Source organism: Cetorhinus maximus, chromosome 2, assembly GCF_964194155.1.
Source record: "Cetorhinus maximus chromosome 2, sCetMax3.hap1.1, whole genome shotgun sequence".
Classification (NCBI taxonomy): Eukaryota; Metazoa; Chordata; class Chondrichthyes; order Lamniformes; family Cetorhinidae; genus Cetorhinus; species Cetorhinus maximus.
In genome coordinates this window covers 196038343-196053192 of record NC_135880.1, presented here as the reverse complement: position 1 = coordinate 196053192, position 14850 = coordinate 196038343, and the positions used below count along the sequence as shown (strand labels likewise).

The following is a 14850-nucleotide window of genomic DNA, read 5'->3' as shown; positions in this document are numbered from 1 at the left end:
ATTATTTTGAAGAAGTTGGTTTTAATGTCCATTTTTTAAAATTTGTTTTGCTTCTGTGGAATTTCTTCCCACAATAAATTAAATTCTTAATTTTAGGAACATAGGGGAGAATTTTCTCCCCGTCGGGCGGGCTGGTCAGGAGCGGGCACAGGCGGGCAAGGAGCCGATCGCCACCCACGATCGGCTGTGAGCTGCCATTTTATGTGGGCGGGCCAATTAAGGCCCACCAGCGTGACGCACGCCCAGTAGCGCTCAGCTGTGTGGGTGGGGGGAGGAGGAAGAGTTGGGGCTGATGCTCTTTCGCGCATGCACACGAAAGAGCGCAGTAATCTCCCTGAGGCAGCTCTCTGCCTCAGGGAGATTAAGTGCAGTTGCAAAACTGTAAAGAAAAAAGAAAATTATTCAGACATGTCCCCCCATGTGACAGTGTCACATGAGCTGGGGCATGTTTATGAATTTTGATTAAAAAAATTTATTTCATTAATAAATCCTTCATGGAGCGTCATCCCGCCCGTGGAAGAGGTTTCATGAAAAATGCGAAGGCCGCCTGTGCTCTTCGCCTGCCCGACAACCTTGAGCTTGGATGGGCAGCTTTCTCAAATGGGTTAATTGTTTTATTAATGTCCTTAACAGACCTTTGACAGTTTGGCAGGCACACAGCCGACTCCAGTGCGCACCTGCCGAATGGAAGATCAGAATGACGCGTAGTGACGTCGGTACGCACGCCCGACATCACCGCGCATAATTTTACATGTCGGCATGTAGGGCCCGCCCCCCGCATGCCGAACAGAAGATTCTGCACATAGAGACATAGGAGCAGAAGTAGGCCATTCGGCCCTTCGAGCTTGCTCCACCATTCAATAAGATCATGGCTGATCTAGTTGTGGTCTCAGCTTCACTTTCGTGTCTGCCCCCTATAACCCTTGACTCACTTGCCTAAGATTGGATAATATGAGTGGACAGTAAGGTCAAGTTAGCACCTTCCAAAGCAGACAGAAGAACATGATGGATATACCACATAATCTCCAGCGCATCATTACCGAGATAGAAGGATCGTCATTATGCTGGGGCAGGGAATCCCATTCACGTCATGTAAAAGAAAGCAAGCTCTGGTTCATAGATGTGGGTCTGATTGTATGTTTATAATTAGAAATACATGATCATAAAGAACTGTAACAGCAAAGATCCAGAAATAACTGTCACCAATATAACTAAAAGCATAATCCCTCTCTCCCCACCATTTTAATTGATAACATCTCCAACACTCACCTTTACCCTCAAAATTGAGTCCATTATTTTCTAATATTTTAAACTTAAAAAGATTTATGCTATCTTTCCACCACTACCTCTGGCTGAATGTGGTGTCAGGTTACTGCACTATCGGATTTTTCCACTTGCCAAACCTCTTTCTTGTTCCCAGTCAAACATTTCAAACTCAAAACTAACCTCGTACGATGAGGGAGACAGAGGCAGCAGCTGAACCCACCGCATTCTCAGCCAGGCAGGTGTAACGGCCTGCATCATTGAGAGTTGTGTAATGAATCCTTATCGTGTTATCAGAGTTCACCTCGTACCTGTTGAATCAAAACTATAGTCAGAGCACAAAGTGCAAAATCAATTTTCTTCCCCCCCTCGCCTTAAGCAATAACTCATACTGTGGTGTCAGACATTGGGGCCTAGCAGCTTTAAAGCAACTCCTCATTTTTTGTGAAACAAAATAGAGTTTAGAAGATAAATGAAGGAAACCATATATTTGAAAGTCCGACATTAAGAGTAACGGTCTGTATTTCAGTGCAGCTACTGAGGGAAAGCTGCACTGTCAGATGGGATGTTAAACCTTGGCCATATATACCCTCCCAGGTGAGCAAAAAGATTCCGTGGACAGTTTGGAAAAAGAGCAGGAAAGTTCTCCCTGGTGTCCTAGCCAGTATTTACCCCTTCATAATTCTGTCTGCCTTGTTTCCTACATTACAGCTTTGACTACATTTCAAAAACACTTCATTGACTGTGCAGCCTTTTGGGATGTCCTGAGGATGTAGAAGATACATAAATACAATTTCCTTCTTTGTTTCTTTTCTAAACACTTTATCTGGAGAGACAGTCAGAAAAGAATGTTTTGGTTTCAGGAGAATGTTCCAGTTGGTGAACTTACTGTACAGATTATTCAGCTGCCCTCTAAAGCCACTTTTTACTCACCTCCCGGTGGGAAGGTCTCCATTTTCCTTCTGCCAGTGCACACGTGGCATTGGATCACCACGGACTTCACAGGAAAACTTCACCGTATCCCCGACTGTTACTGTCGCATCACCCGGCCTCTGGACAAAGGTTGGCTTTTCTAGAATTAGATAGAAACAGTTAGAGCTGTGTCATTGCCAGCAGAAGGAAGTGAATCCTCATTGGGAGCAGCATCTTGTGGCTTCCCCCATTTCACCATCCTAGACTGAATGACTGGGACAGTAATTCAAATTTCTGAAATGTGTGCTACAGCAGACTGCAGTGCCAGTAGCAAGTCCAGACACTGGATGAATTACAGAATCACAGAATCTCACAGTGCAGAAGAGGCCCTTTGGCCCATCGAGTCTGCACCGACACGTGAGAAACACCTGACCTACCTACCTAATCCCATTTACCAGCACTTGGCCCATAGCCTTGAATGTTATGATGTGCTGAGTGCACATTCAGGTACTTTTTAAAGGATGTGAGGCAACCTGCCTCCACCACCCTCCCAGGCAGCGCATTCCAGACTGTCACCACCCTCTGGGTAAAAAAGTTTTCCTCACATCCTCCCTAAACCTCCTGCCCCTCACCTTGAACTTGTGTCCCCTCGTGACTGACCCTTCAACAAAGGGAACAGCTGCTCCCTATCCACCCTGCCCATGCCCATCATAATCTTGTACAGCTCGATCAGGTCGCCCCTCAGTCTTCTCTGCTCCAACAAAAACAACCTAACAACCCAAGTCTATCCAGCCTCTCTTCATAACTTAAATGTTTCATCTCAGGCAACATCCCGGTGAATCTCCTCTGCACCCCCTCCAGTGCAATCACATCCTTCCTATAATGTGGCGACCAGAGCTGCACACAGTACTCCAGCTGTGGCCTCACCAAGGTTCTATACAACTCCAACATGACCTCCCCACTTTTGTAATCTATGCCTCAATTGATAAAGGCAAGTGTCCCATATGCCATTTTCACCACCCCACTAACATGCCCCTCCACCTTCAGAGATCTATGCCAAGGTCGCTTTGTTCCTCAGAACTTCCTAGTGTCATGCCATTCATTGAATACTTCCTTGTCAAATTACTCCTTCCAAAGTGTTTCACCTCACACTTTTCAGGGTTAAATTCCATTTGCCACTTATCTGCCCATTTGACCATCCCATCTATATCTTCCTGTAGTCCAAGGCACTCAACCTCACTGTTAACCACCTGGCCAAGCTTTGTGTCATCCGCAAACTTACTAATCCTACCCCCCCACATAGTCATCTATGCTGTTTATATAAATTACTAATAATAGGGGACCGAGCACAGATTCCTGTGGTACACCACTGGACACTGACTTCCAGTCACTAAAGCATCCTTCTGTCATTACCCTCTGTCTCCTACAACTAAGCCAATTTTGAATCTACCTTATCAAATTACCCTGTATCCCATGTGCATTTGCCTTCTTTATAAGTTTCCCATGTGGGACTTTGTCAAAGGCTTTGCTGAAATCCATATAAACTACATCAACTACACTACTCTCATCTACACACCTGATCACCTCCTCAAACAATTCAATCAAATTTGTTAGGCATGACCTCCCTCTGACAAAGCCATGCTGACTATCCCTGATCAAACCTTGCCTCGCCAAGTGGAGATAGATTCTCTCCTTCAGAATTTTCTCCAATAGTTTCCCTACCACTGACGTGAGACTCACTGGTCCGTAGTTCCCTGGCTTATCTCTACAATCCTTCTTAAATAGCGGAACATTAGCTGTTCTCCAGTCCTCTGGCACCTCCCCCATGGCCAGAGAGGAATTAAAAATTTGGGTCAGAGCCCCTGCGATCTCCTCCCTTGCCTCCCTCAGCAGCCTGGGACACAAATCATCCTGACCTGAAGATTTGTCCACTTTTAAGCCTGCCAACACCTCCAAAACCTTGTCATTCCCTATATCAATTTGCTCAAGAACCTCGCAGTCTCTCTCCCCGAGTTCCATACCTTCATCCTCATTCTCTTGGGTGAAGACAGATGTGAAGTATTCGTTCAACACTCTACCGATGTCCTCTGGCTCCACCCATAGATTGTCCCCTTGGTCCCTAATGGGCCCTACTCTTTCCTTGGTTATCCTCTTCCCATTGATATACTTATAGAATATCTTGGGATTTCCCTACTTTTACCAGCCAGAGCTTTCTCATATCCCCTCTTTGCTCTCCTAATTGCTTTCTTAACCTCCACTCTGCACTTTCTACACTCCACTAATGCCTCCGCTGATTTGTTCCCCTTGCACCTGCTAAAAGCCTCTCTTTTCCTTCTCATCGTATCCTGAATATCTCTGGTCATCCATGGTTCTCTGGGCTTGTTACTCCTTCCTATCATCCTAGAGGGAACATGTTGAGCCTGTACCACCACCCCCATTTCCTTTTTGAATACTCCCCACTGCTCTTCTGTAGATTTCCCCACAAGTAGCTGTTCCACAACTTTTCCACAGCTGTTCATCTACCACAAGTATATGGCAGAATTAGAAGTGGCCCTGAAATCTTATCTGCATTCATAACAGCAGAACATGGGTTTGTCCCATTGGATTATAGTGAAGCACTCAAAAGGTAGTAATGAGGTAGTGTTACATTGTCAGAGGTGCACCATTAGAAAGAGGCGACATCCAATTGCTCAAATGGATATTCACAGAATCGTTACAACACAGGCCATTCAGCCCATCGTGTCTGAACCAGCTCTAAGAATGAGCATTTCACCTTGTGCCATTCTCCTGCCGTCCCTCTATCCTTGCACATTTTTTCTTTTCAAATAATCATCTGAAATTATATAATTGATCCCGCTGCATTACTGAAGGTTGAGCAAGGAATTTTCCTGGGGTACTGACCAACATTCCACCAAAGTACCAAAAACAGATTAGCTAGTCATTCATCTCATGTTCCATGGAGTATTTCATCAACACAGACTTGACATGTCCTTGTAATCTCCAATTCTGCTTTCAGCCTTTAGTGAGGGAGTTTTGTGCTCTGGTAATAATTGTAAGGTTTCTCTCACCTAGTACGGACAAACGGGCAGCCTTGCTCTCCCGCTGTCCCACTTTATTCATTGCTACACAGATGTACACTCCCGAATCACTCCACTGAGTGTGGGAAATGATGAGTTTGCCAACAGTGACCTGCAGGAAAAGATAAAGCACAGTGCTGAAACAAATCCAAATGGGTAAAGGCTTTCTTAATAATGTTCCCTTGCTAAACAAACAGAGCACAAGATTTGTTTTAAAAAAAAGACAGAGCTTCACGATATAATGGTTACACAATAGTGGAACAGTCAATTTATTCAGCAGTTCAAGTCATTTTTGCTGGGAGTCCCAGAATATAAGTCAGGATATCACATTCCATTGTTAGAAGCCCAACTGTCTATTTCCTACTTTCAAGAAGATAATGTTCATTCTGACAAATCTTTCACACGGTCTCAATACGTCTTTAAAAACAAGACAAAAGTCAAAATTTTACCCACTATGGGGAAAAGTGCATGTTCGTTGTTGTGTACACAAGAAAATAAGAATTAGGAGCATGAGTAGACCATACAGCCCGTTGAGCCTGCTCCACCATTCAATAATTAAATTGTCAAACATCATTGCTAGAATCCATTATTATAGCAGGATACTTGGAAAATCATAATTTGATCAGGCAGAGTCAACAGGGCTTTGTGAAAGGGGAATCATGTTTAACTAATTTGTTAGAATTTTTTGAGGAAGTTACAAACAAGTTAGATAAAGGGAAACTTGTAGATGTGGTATATTTGGATTTCCAGAAAGCATTTGAGAAGGTGCCACATCAAAGCTTACCACACAAGGCAAGATTACATTGTGTAGGGGTGACATATTTGCACGGAGAAAGGGTTGGTTAGTTAACAGGAAGCAGAGAGAGTAGGGATAAATGGGTCTTTCTCAGGTTGGCAAGCTGAAGCTAGTGGAGTGCCACAGGGATCAGTGCTGGGCCCTCAATTATTTACAATCTACATCAATGACATGATGAGGGAACTGAATTTAGTTAATTTGACAATGATACCAAGATATGTAGGAAAGTAAGTTGTCAAGGGGAGATAGAGAACCTGCAAAGGGATAAAGACAGATTAAAGACAGGATGGACAACAATTTGGCAGATGGAGTATAATGTTGGAAAATGTGAACTTGTCCACTTTGGCAAGAATAATGGAAAAGCAGCATACTATTTAAATGGAGAGTGTTTGCAAAAGTCAGTGGTACAGAGGAATCTGGGTACCCTGGTACATGAATCACAAAAAATTAGTATGCAGGTACAGTAAGTCATTAGGAAGGCAAATGGAATGCTGGCATTTATTGCAAGGGGAATGGAATATGAATGTAGGGAAGTTTCACTTTCTGAAAAGGGCCTTAGTGAGACCACATCTGGAACGTTTGTACAATTTTGGTCTTCATATTTGAAAAAAGATATAATTGCATTAGCAGTTCAGAGAATGTTCATTTGTCTTATTCTTCGGATGAGGCACTTACCTTATGAAGAAAGGTTGAACAGGTGTTAGGAAATAGGGATAGTTTAAGTAACTTATATTTGTATTTGTGGGTGTTAGGAATGAGTTTTAGCTTTAAAGTTTATGTTTGATTGTATTTCTGTATCTGTGTACTAAGGAAGGTCAAATGGAGTTTTAGTTTCACTTTAAAAAGGTGCTTGCATTTCTAATGAGGAGTTTTACAACTCCTCTAAAGTAAAGGTAAATATACAAGGGTAGAAGGATTGGACTGTTGCTTACCAACAGAGGCCCAGAGAGGCAGGTCCCTCCCACAGAGACACATATAGAAGAAGAGAAACTGCAGTTTGCTTTAGAAGCTGTTGGAGTTCAGTTAGTTTGAAGACAGCTGTGAAGCAGAAGCAGTCTAGAAGGGACAGATAGCAGTTCCAAGTTAAGAAAAACCCCAAAAATCCAGGATAATGGAAGAGGGGAAAGTCCAAAGAAGACCTTCTAGTCAAAGGAAGGACAGGGACCTGGGATAAGGTCCTCTTAAGTGAAGTTAAGAGTGAGGGGCAGAGAGAAGGGCTCTAAGCTTCAAATTTAAAGAGTCAAAAGATGCAGAAAGATTAAAAGCGAGAACAGCTTGCAAGAGGCAAGAAGATCCAAAGAGACAACTGAAGGTCTGTAACTCTTGCCATGGGCATGTGAAGCAGTGGTGTACTGTTGACAGCTGAGTCAGAGAGATAGAGTGTGTGTGGAAGACAGCTTGCCTGCATGTGGCAACCCAGAGAAGAGGAACATCAGAAGGAGAGTTTGAAACCCTGGAGGTGAACCCTTGTGGAAGGTGTTTGAGAGAAAACATCAGTTTCAGAAAAGATTCCAAGGCAAGGTCTTGGAGAATGAAAATTGGAAACCATCGTGTGAAAGACGGGTGCCATGAGACCGGTTGACTCATGGTGTAACAAGCATCTGGGAGGGGCAGGGGCAGGAGTTGAGGAGAGATCCATAGCATCTGCTTGGGTGGCATCTGTCACTTGGTTTTAGAGTCTGGTGCACCTGACCACCACAGATCACCATAGGTTTACACAGATTGTGTATTTACTGTGAACATTAAAGTACAAGATAGCTTTTGTAACTTGTGTTATCCTTACAAATCTGTATATATCTGTAAAAATAAGATTGTGGGCGAAGGAGTATTGTAATATAGTTCATCTTTTCTTGTTGAACAAATGGTTTATTCTTTTGTTAAAAGTTCATCAGCTGACTCCTGTAAATCTGTTCAGTAGCTACTCTCCACACATCTAAACAACAAATAAAAGCTAGGATCTATCAAGCTGGATCAAGTTTGTCCAGTGGTAACCTCATCTGGGGATTGTAACACTATGAACACTAACATTTATAAATTTCACACCTTGGAAAAAATATTCTGTTTTCCTATTCTTACGATCAACGTAAATAATCTCACACTTCCCATATTATACTCCATCTGCCACCTTGTTGCCCACTCACTTAACCTGCCTATATCTCTTTGCAACCTCTTTGTGTCCTCCTCACAGCTTATATTCTCATCTAGCAGTTGCTTGGTAGTACAGAACTTAAGTATTGCTGAAAAGAGATATATTGCCAAAGCTTTCCACCTTGCACTCATCAGGACAAACACAAGAATGCCAGATTGCAAACAATCACAATAAGTTATGTTCCAGGAGAAAAGGGTGCTGATTGGTTGGCAAGTCACCTCTGTTTGGCCAAGGCGTTGCCATGGAGAAAGCTACAGGGAACTACAGACTCCCAAAATGTTTGGATAATTAAAAAAGGCATAAGATTGAAAATATTCCTTTTGTTTGCAGAGAATGGATCCTGAGTATGAATTTATGTCACTTCTAGAAGTGTAAATGGGCCATGTTATGAGCTTGACTGATTATCTTAAATTGATTGTTGGTTTTCCATGAGTGCATTCAGGATTATTCAGCCAGTGCTGCCCAAACTTGAAATCACATCTAACAGTAGACATTTTATTTTAGGTTTTGCAAGTGCGGGTTGGTTGGGTATGGTCTGTGCTCTGCAAATTTCCCTGCTTTAAGTAAGTGAGGATGTTATTCTATGGAAAGAGTGTATGCACCCCATATCAGGCAAAGGAAACGCTCCTCAACTGGCCTCCTCAGTAGTTTAGTTTGGAGAATCTTAAGCATTACAATGGATTCCCATACACACCAGCTAACGAACTGACTAATAATTCTTTAAAAAGTCTTACTGTTGTCTACAATTGGAACGGGTCAGCTATGAAACAAGTGATGGACTCACTCTGTAACGTTCGTCCTTTTCGTTTAGAGGTGCCCCATCTTTCTGCCACGTGACGGTTGGCTCTGGATGTCCTCGAGGTGGCAAGCATTCCATTTCTGCCTGTTCACCCAATGCCACCACCACATTGCTCGGCTGCTGTCTGAACTCCTCCCGCAAGGCTGAAATGAAACAAGATCATTAGCATAAGTGTATTTAATCTCCAGGTATACCTGGCGAGTTGCTACGGAGGGAGAGACAATGCACTAGACTGTGTTAAACAATGACATGTAGCGACCATCAGCCTTCTAATGACAGGATATCTGAACTAACTATTAAAATGGGTCCTTAGGTCACAGCCATGACAAGAAAAGACCAATTATATTTTTCAGTGCTTCAGTCTTTGGACAGCACAGCACACTCATGAGGCATGATTGTAACCAAACCCATCCACCCACTGCAACAGGCTTCATTTGCCCCGGACCCTCCCTTACCAATCTCCCATCCTACCTTCCACACTCACAGAACAGTGACCATTTCTACGGGTGACTCCCCACTTCCACCGCTCTGATTTTCAACTCTCACTCGCTGTGAGTAGCAATGATTCCAGCCAACTTCAGGTGGGAGTTAGCATCCAGACATGCAAATGAGGCCCAAGGAACTATAAAGGCCCAGGCCTCACACTGAATTTTTTATGGGGAAATTCCCTTCCACCCTGTACCCCATACAGTCTGAATGTGACCTGTGTTAAAATTGGAACTCTGAAGCTTGTGCATTTGATTCCTGTCCAGCATTTCGGTTGATCTAGGTTGACTCTCCAGGGCTGTATTGAGAGGGTGCTGCCTTTTCAGAGGTGCTGACCTTATGATATTGAGCCGAGATCCACCCTTAGTTGATTCAAGTCAGAATGGTTACATAACCTACCATGCTATTTGAAGCTAAACAGGAAATTCATTTGGTGTTTCCTCCAACATTCCTCATCTGCCCTCTCAGGTGGATATAAAAGATCCCACAGCATTATTTCAAGGATGAGCTACACCACGGGTAGCGGGACTGCCGATGTATCATCGCTGGAGGGCCTCCTATTGACCCTCTAGCATCGGAAGCCCACCCACCATTCTTAATTGAACAGCAAGTGTGCCCCCGGCCACTAACTGGCCAATCATACAAAAATCATGTCCGGGGGATAATTCCCAACACAACACAGGGTTGTGGCCTGCATTTGATCCCGATAATGGAATCCCGGCCCCAAGCAGAAAATCCATCCCCGGGTAAGGATTTCACCAACACTCGAGCAACATTTATTCTGGAAACTCCCTGAGGACTTCACCTTAAACAAAAGGGTAACAATGTTGTTACTGTACCTTACAGGAGTCAACGGGAGAAAAATATTACTTGATCATAGGCACCTTGCTAGGGCTCCCCTATGATCTGGATGAGAGATGGAAGGACGACAGTTCAGGCCAGGCGTAGCAGCAGCAGTGGCTACAGGTGGGAGGAACAGGAGGGCATGGTGGCATACTTTTGTCCCCTGTGGGTACAAGATATCCCTGCTCCTCTGGGCCTGCACCACCAGAGCCTCCAGTGACACAGAGAACATCGGCCCCCTCTCCTTTTGAGTTATCCTGCAATGGGCCGCTGCATGCCAGCCAGAGCACACCAGAGCAGTCCACACCTTCAGTGGAAATGGGTGTAGAAAATTGTGTCTAATCTGCAGCTCCAAGTGCTAAAGCTCCAGATTTCTGATTCAGCACCTCCAGGCAAAATAAAATGATGGCAGTCAGCAATTAGGACCAAAACATTGCGCTAAATCCAGACTTTAAAGAAAAACAAGCTACTCTTATTGGGGCTTGTTTTCATGCTTTGGCCAAAAGAACCCCCTTTTCCTTTCATTTCTGTGTTAAGGTGCAATGAGTGCTGTGAACCAGCAGAGGGATTCTGAGTCCTGATAAATGGTGATGGTCCTCAGGCCTCGAAAAGCTATTGAAACAACCAATACGTTCTCCAGAACAGATGATGTCTCATAGGCAGTTGTGACACACAGTAAATACCTCCACTGCTGATTACACTGCAATACAGTGGTAATTGTACCCCTATTTACATTTTCAAACAGGAAGTAACTCTGTAATATGATCCATAGTTTCCAGTGTTCATATTGTAACTTGGACTTGGAGTTTGATGCCAACAAGCAAATAACTGCAGTACAGAACCAAATAGCAGCCCTGCAGTAAGATGCAAAAATCACGCTTTCTCTGTGCTCCATCAACCAACCCCATCATTTATTGTTTGTGGGACCTCGCTATGCACAAATTGGCCCTAGGTTCATCTTCAAAACAGTTGACTGCAATTCAAAAGTAATTCACTGGGTGGAATTTAATGCCCTCTCCTGTGCTGGGTTGGTGGTGGGGGTGCATTTAATCAGGTTGGGGGTGGGGGTAGAGGGTGGGGACCTCTCCGCCTTCCCATCTCCCCCCTGATTAAGTCCGTGGCCGGAAGGCTCTAGGACAGACTTCCCACCACACAGCCAATTCCTTCAACATGAATACCTTTCATGTGCCAAGCAGTTGCATGGTTAGCTTATCCTGAAGCCTACATTCCTGTTACTTGCCCACTTCCCATCCATGTTTGGATTTGGATTCAATAAACGTGTCTGCTTCACCTGTGGCCGCCACGAGATACGAGGGCCAGGTAAAGCAAACAATCTCTACTAAATTCAACAGGTTTGATGATCAGTTAGAGAGGACCATGAGGGGCAGGGAGAGTTTCAATGAACTTATCGGTGCCATCCTTTCTTCAACCATGCTGATCAGTCGGCATGCTCAAACTGAGGCAAGGCTGGAATGGGCACAGATGATGCCAGCATAACCAAGCATTCCTGTGATAGTTTCAGAGGCTGACCACAGTTACAGAATGAGACGGCCAGCAGCAGATCTTCAGGATTCTGCTGCCGAGAGTTTAAGGCCACCTCAGCCCCAAGGTACCACTCTGAATACACAGCAGCCAAAATGTTCATGTACTGGAAGAAAACTCTGACATTCATACAAGACATGCCTGGTAATAATAAATCTAGAAGCATAGGATATTGATGCACTTGGGATGCATGTTGTGATTTGCTCGTCATGATTTCATCAAGGGTCACACTAGTTGGGTGGCAGATGTAAAGTTTTGTTAGCTGAAGGCATATTTGTAGCGAGCAATGGGAAAATTCAGAGATATCTTGTGAGAGTGTTTCCTGGATGGCTCTTGCTGCCAAGATTAGGTTTAATTATTGGCCTGATGAAATAATACCCTTCCTCCACTCAGGCCTTTAAAATGATACCTCTTTGCAGGGCAAAATTGAGTAGCATGCAACAACAAACCATGAAGCCCATGTCAGGTTGTACTGCAGGACACTTTCAGATCAATCCAGCCAATCAACTTGTCAATAGTGTGCTCAGTGGTGGGTGCTGGATGTTATAACTATGCTCAAATGGTGCTTTTCAATGTTGCGTAGACAGCATGACCAATGGCACCAGGGAATAGCCTTGATTGACCAGGAACCACTTGGCTTTGTCTTTGTGGGTCTGATAATGGTTTGATCATAGACTTCCTTAAAGTAAGGATATTTGTGCAAGCTGCCTTGGAGGTGAACATTACTTTGTGTAATTCAGTGTTGATGGTCAGAAACAAACCGCACATTGGGAGAGATTAATAAATTCTCTATTCTTGTGGATAGTCATTGTGTAGTGGAATTGTGTAATGAAATACATGGGGACATAGGGCCCAGGGGTACAATCTATAATGCTTATTCTGTTGGACATTCTGCTACTCTATAAAATGACATAAACCCTCTAATGCTGCTGTCAATTGTCCATGGAGAAGGCAATATAATAGCTTGCTCATGCAAACAACATGTTGTCACCTTCTCTCACCTTCACTTGATCCATCTCCAACACTCCCCTTCCCTTACTTTGACTTCTCAGTCTCCATTTCTAGGGGTAGACTATCTGCAAATATTCATTACAAGCCTTCAGCTACCTCAACTACACCTAACCCTGCTTCTTGTGAGGACTCCATACCATTCTTCCAGTTTTTCAGTCTCCAGCATGTCTGTTCTGATGATTTTTTTAAATTTATTCGTTCATGGGATGCAGGCGTCTCTGGCTAGACCAGCATTTATTGCCCTTGAGAAGGTAGTGGTGAGCTGCCTTCTTGAGCTGCTGTAGTCTGTTTGGTGTTAGGTAGGGAGTTCCATGATTTTGACCCAGTGACAGTGAAGTAACAACGATATATTTCCAAGTCAGGGTGGTGTGTGGTTTGGAGGGGAACTTGCAGGTGGTGTTGTTCCCATGCATCTGATGCCCCTGTCTTTCTAAGTGATAGAGGTCGCAGGTTTAGAATGTGCTGTTGAAGGAGCCTTGGGAAGTTGCTGCAGTGCATCTTGTAGATGGCACACACAGCTGCCACTGTGCGTCGGTGGTGGAGGGAGTGAATGTTTGTGGATAGGGTGTCAATCAAGTGGGCTGTCCTGGATGGCAACGAGCTTCTTAAGCGTTGTTGGAGCTGCACTCATCCAAGTAAGTGGGAAGTATTCCATCACACTCTTGACTTGTGCCTTGTAGCTTGTGGACAGTCTTTGGAGAGTCAGGAGTTGAGTTACTCTCTGCAGAATTCCCAGCCTCTGACCTAATCTTCTAGCCACAGTGTTTATATGGTTGGTCCATATGCTCCCTTCACAACAGCACTTCAGACATGTCTTCCTTTTTCCTCAACCTAGGATTCCTCTCAACCTCCATCCCACTGTGGTTGACAGGGCCCTCAACCGTGTCTGGCCCATTCCCTGCACTTCTACCCTCACCCCTTTCCCTCCCTCCCAGAACCATGATAGGGTTCCCACTATCCTCATTTTCTACTCCACCAGCCTCTGCATTCAAAGAATTATCCTCAGTCGTTTTTGCCAACTCCAGCATGATGCCACCACAAAACACATCTTCCACTCTCCTCCCCTGTCAGCATTCTGAAGGGACCATTCCCACTCCTCTGTCATCCCCAACACCTCATTCACTTCCCACAGCACGTTTCCATGCAATTGCAGGATGTGGAACACCTGTCCCTTTACCTCCTCCTTCCTCTGTCAAAGACTCCAAACACTCCTTCCATGTGAAGCTGTGATTTACTTGTACCTCTTTCAACTTAAGTCTATTGTATTTGCTGCTTACAATGTGGTCCCTTCTACACTGGGGAGACCAAACGCAGACTGGGTGACCGCTTTGCAGAACAGCTCCATTCAGTGCGAAAACATGACCCTGAACTTCTGGTCACTTGCCATATCAATTCTCCATCTTGCTCTCATGTTCACATTTCTGTCCTCGGCCTACTGCAATGGTCCAGTGAAGCCCAACACAAGCTGGAAGAACAGCACCTCATCTTTCGATTAAGCACTTTACATCCTCCTGGACTCAATATTGACAACTTCAGACTATGAACTCTGTACTCCATTTTGTATTTCTTCCCCTAGTGCCAGTCTGTACCTTGTTCTCATATTTTGTTTTCAGACAGCACTAAACTTTATTCTACTATTAACACCTACTCTAGACCAATGGTTTGTTCCTTTACTGCTACCATTCCCACTATCTCTGCCTTTTGTTCCGTGACATCTTTGTAAATTAATCTCCCCCACCGTCTAACCTATCATGACCATTTGACCCTCCCCCCTTTCTTAACAACATAAAATCCATCTCATTTCTGCCTCTCTTCGGTTCTGAAGAAGCCAGATTGGACTCAAAATATTAACTCTGTTTCTCCCTCTAGAGATGCTGCCCGATGTGCTGAGTTTTTCCAGCACTTTTTGTTTTTAATAACACATTAGTCATTCGCTTTATACATCCAAGGGCAGCCGGTTGCCTTAGTGTTT

General features: G+C 44.2%; 1 protein-coding gene across 2 annotated transcripts in view; it reads right to left on the bottom strand.

The window, feature by feature from the left end:
- robo4 (roundabout, axon guidance receptor, homolog 4 (Drosophila)) overlaps window positions 1–14850 on the bottom strand; it is a 137815-nt gene that overhangs the window by 81349 nt on the left and 41616 nt on the right. For both annotated transcript variants that reach the window (XM_078531573.1, XM_078531574.1), the window contains 4 exons: window positions 8982–9139; window positions 5244–5364; window positions 2197–2335; window positions 1447–1574 (listed from right to left, as the gene is read on the bottom strand). In XM_078531573.1, the coding sequence (XP_078387699.1) occupies window positions 1447–1574; window positions 2197–2335; window positions 5244–5364; window positions 8982–9139 (546 nt within the window). The remainder of the gene's footprint in view (window positions 1–1446; window positions 1575–2196; window positions 2336–5243; window positions 5365–8981; window positions 9140–14850) is intronic.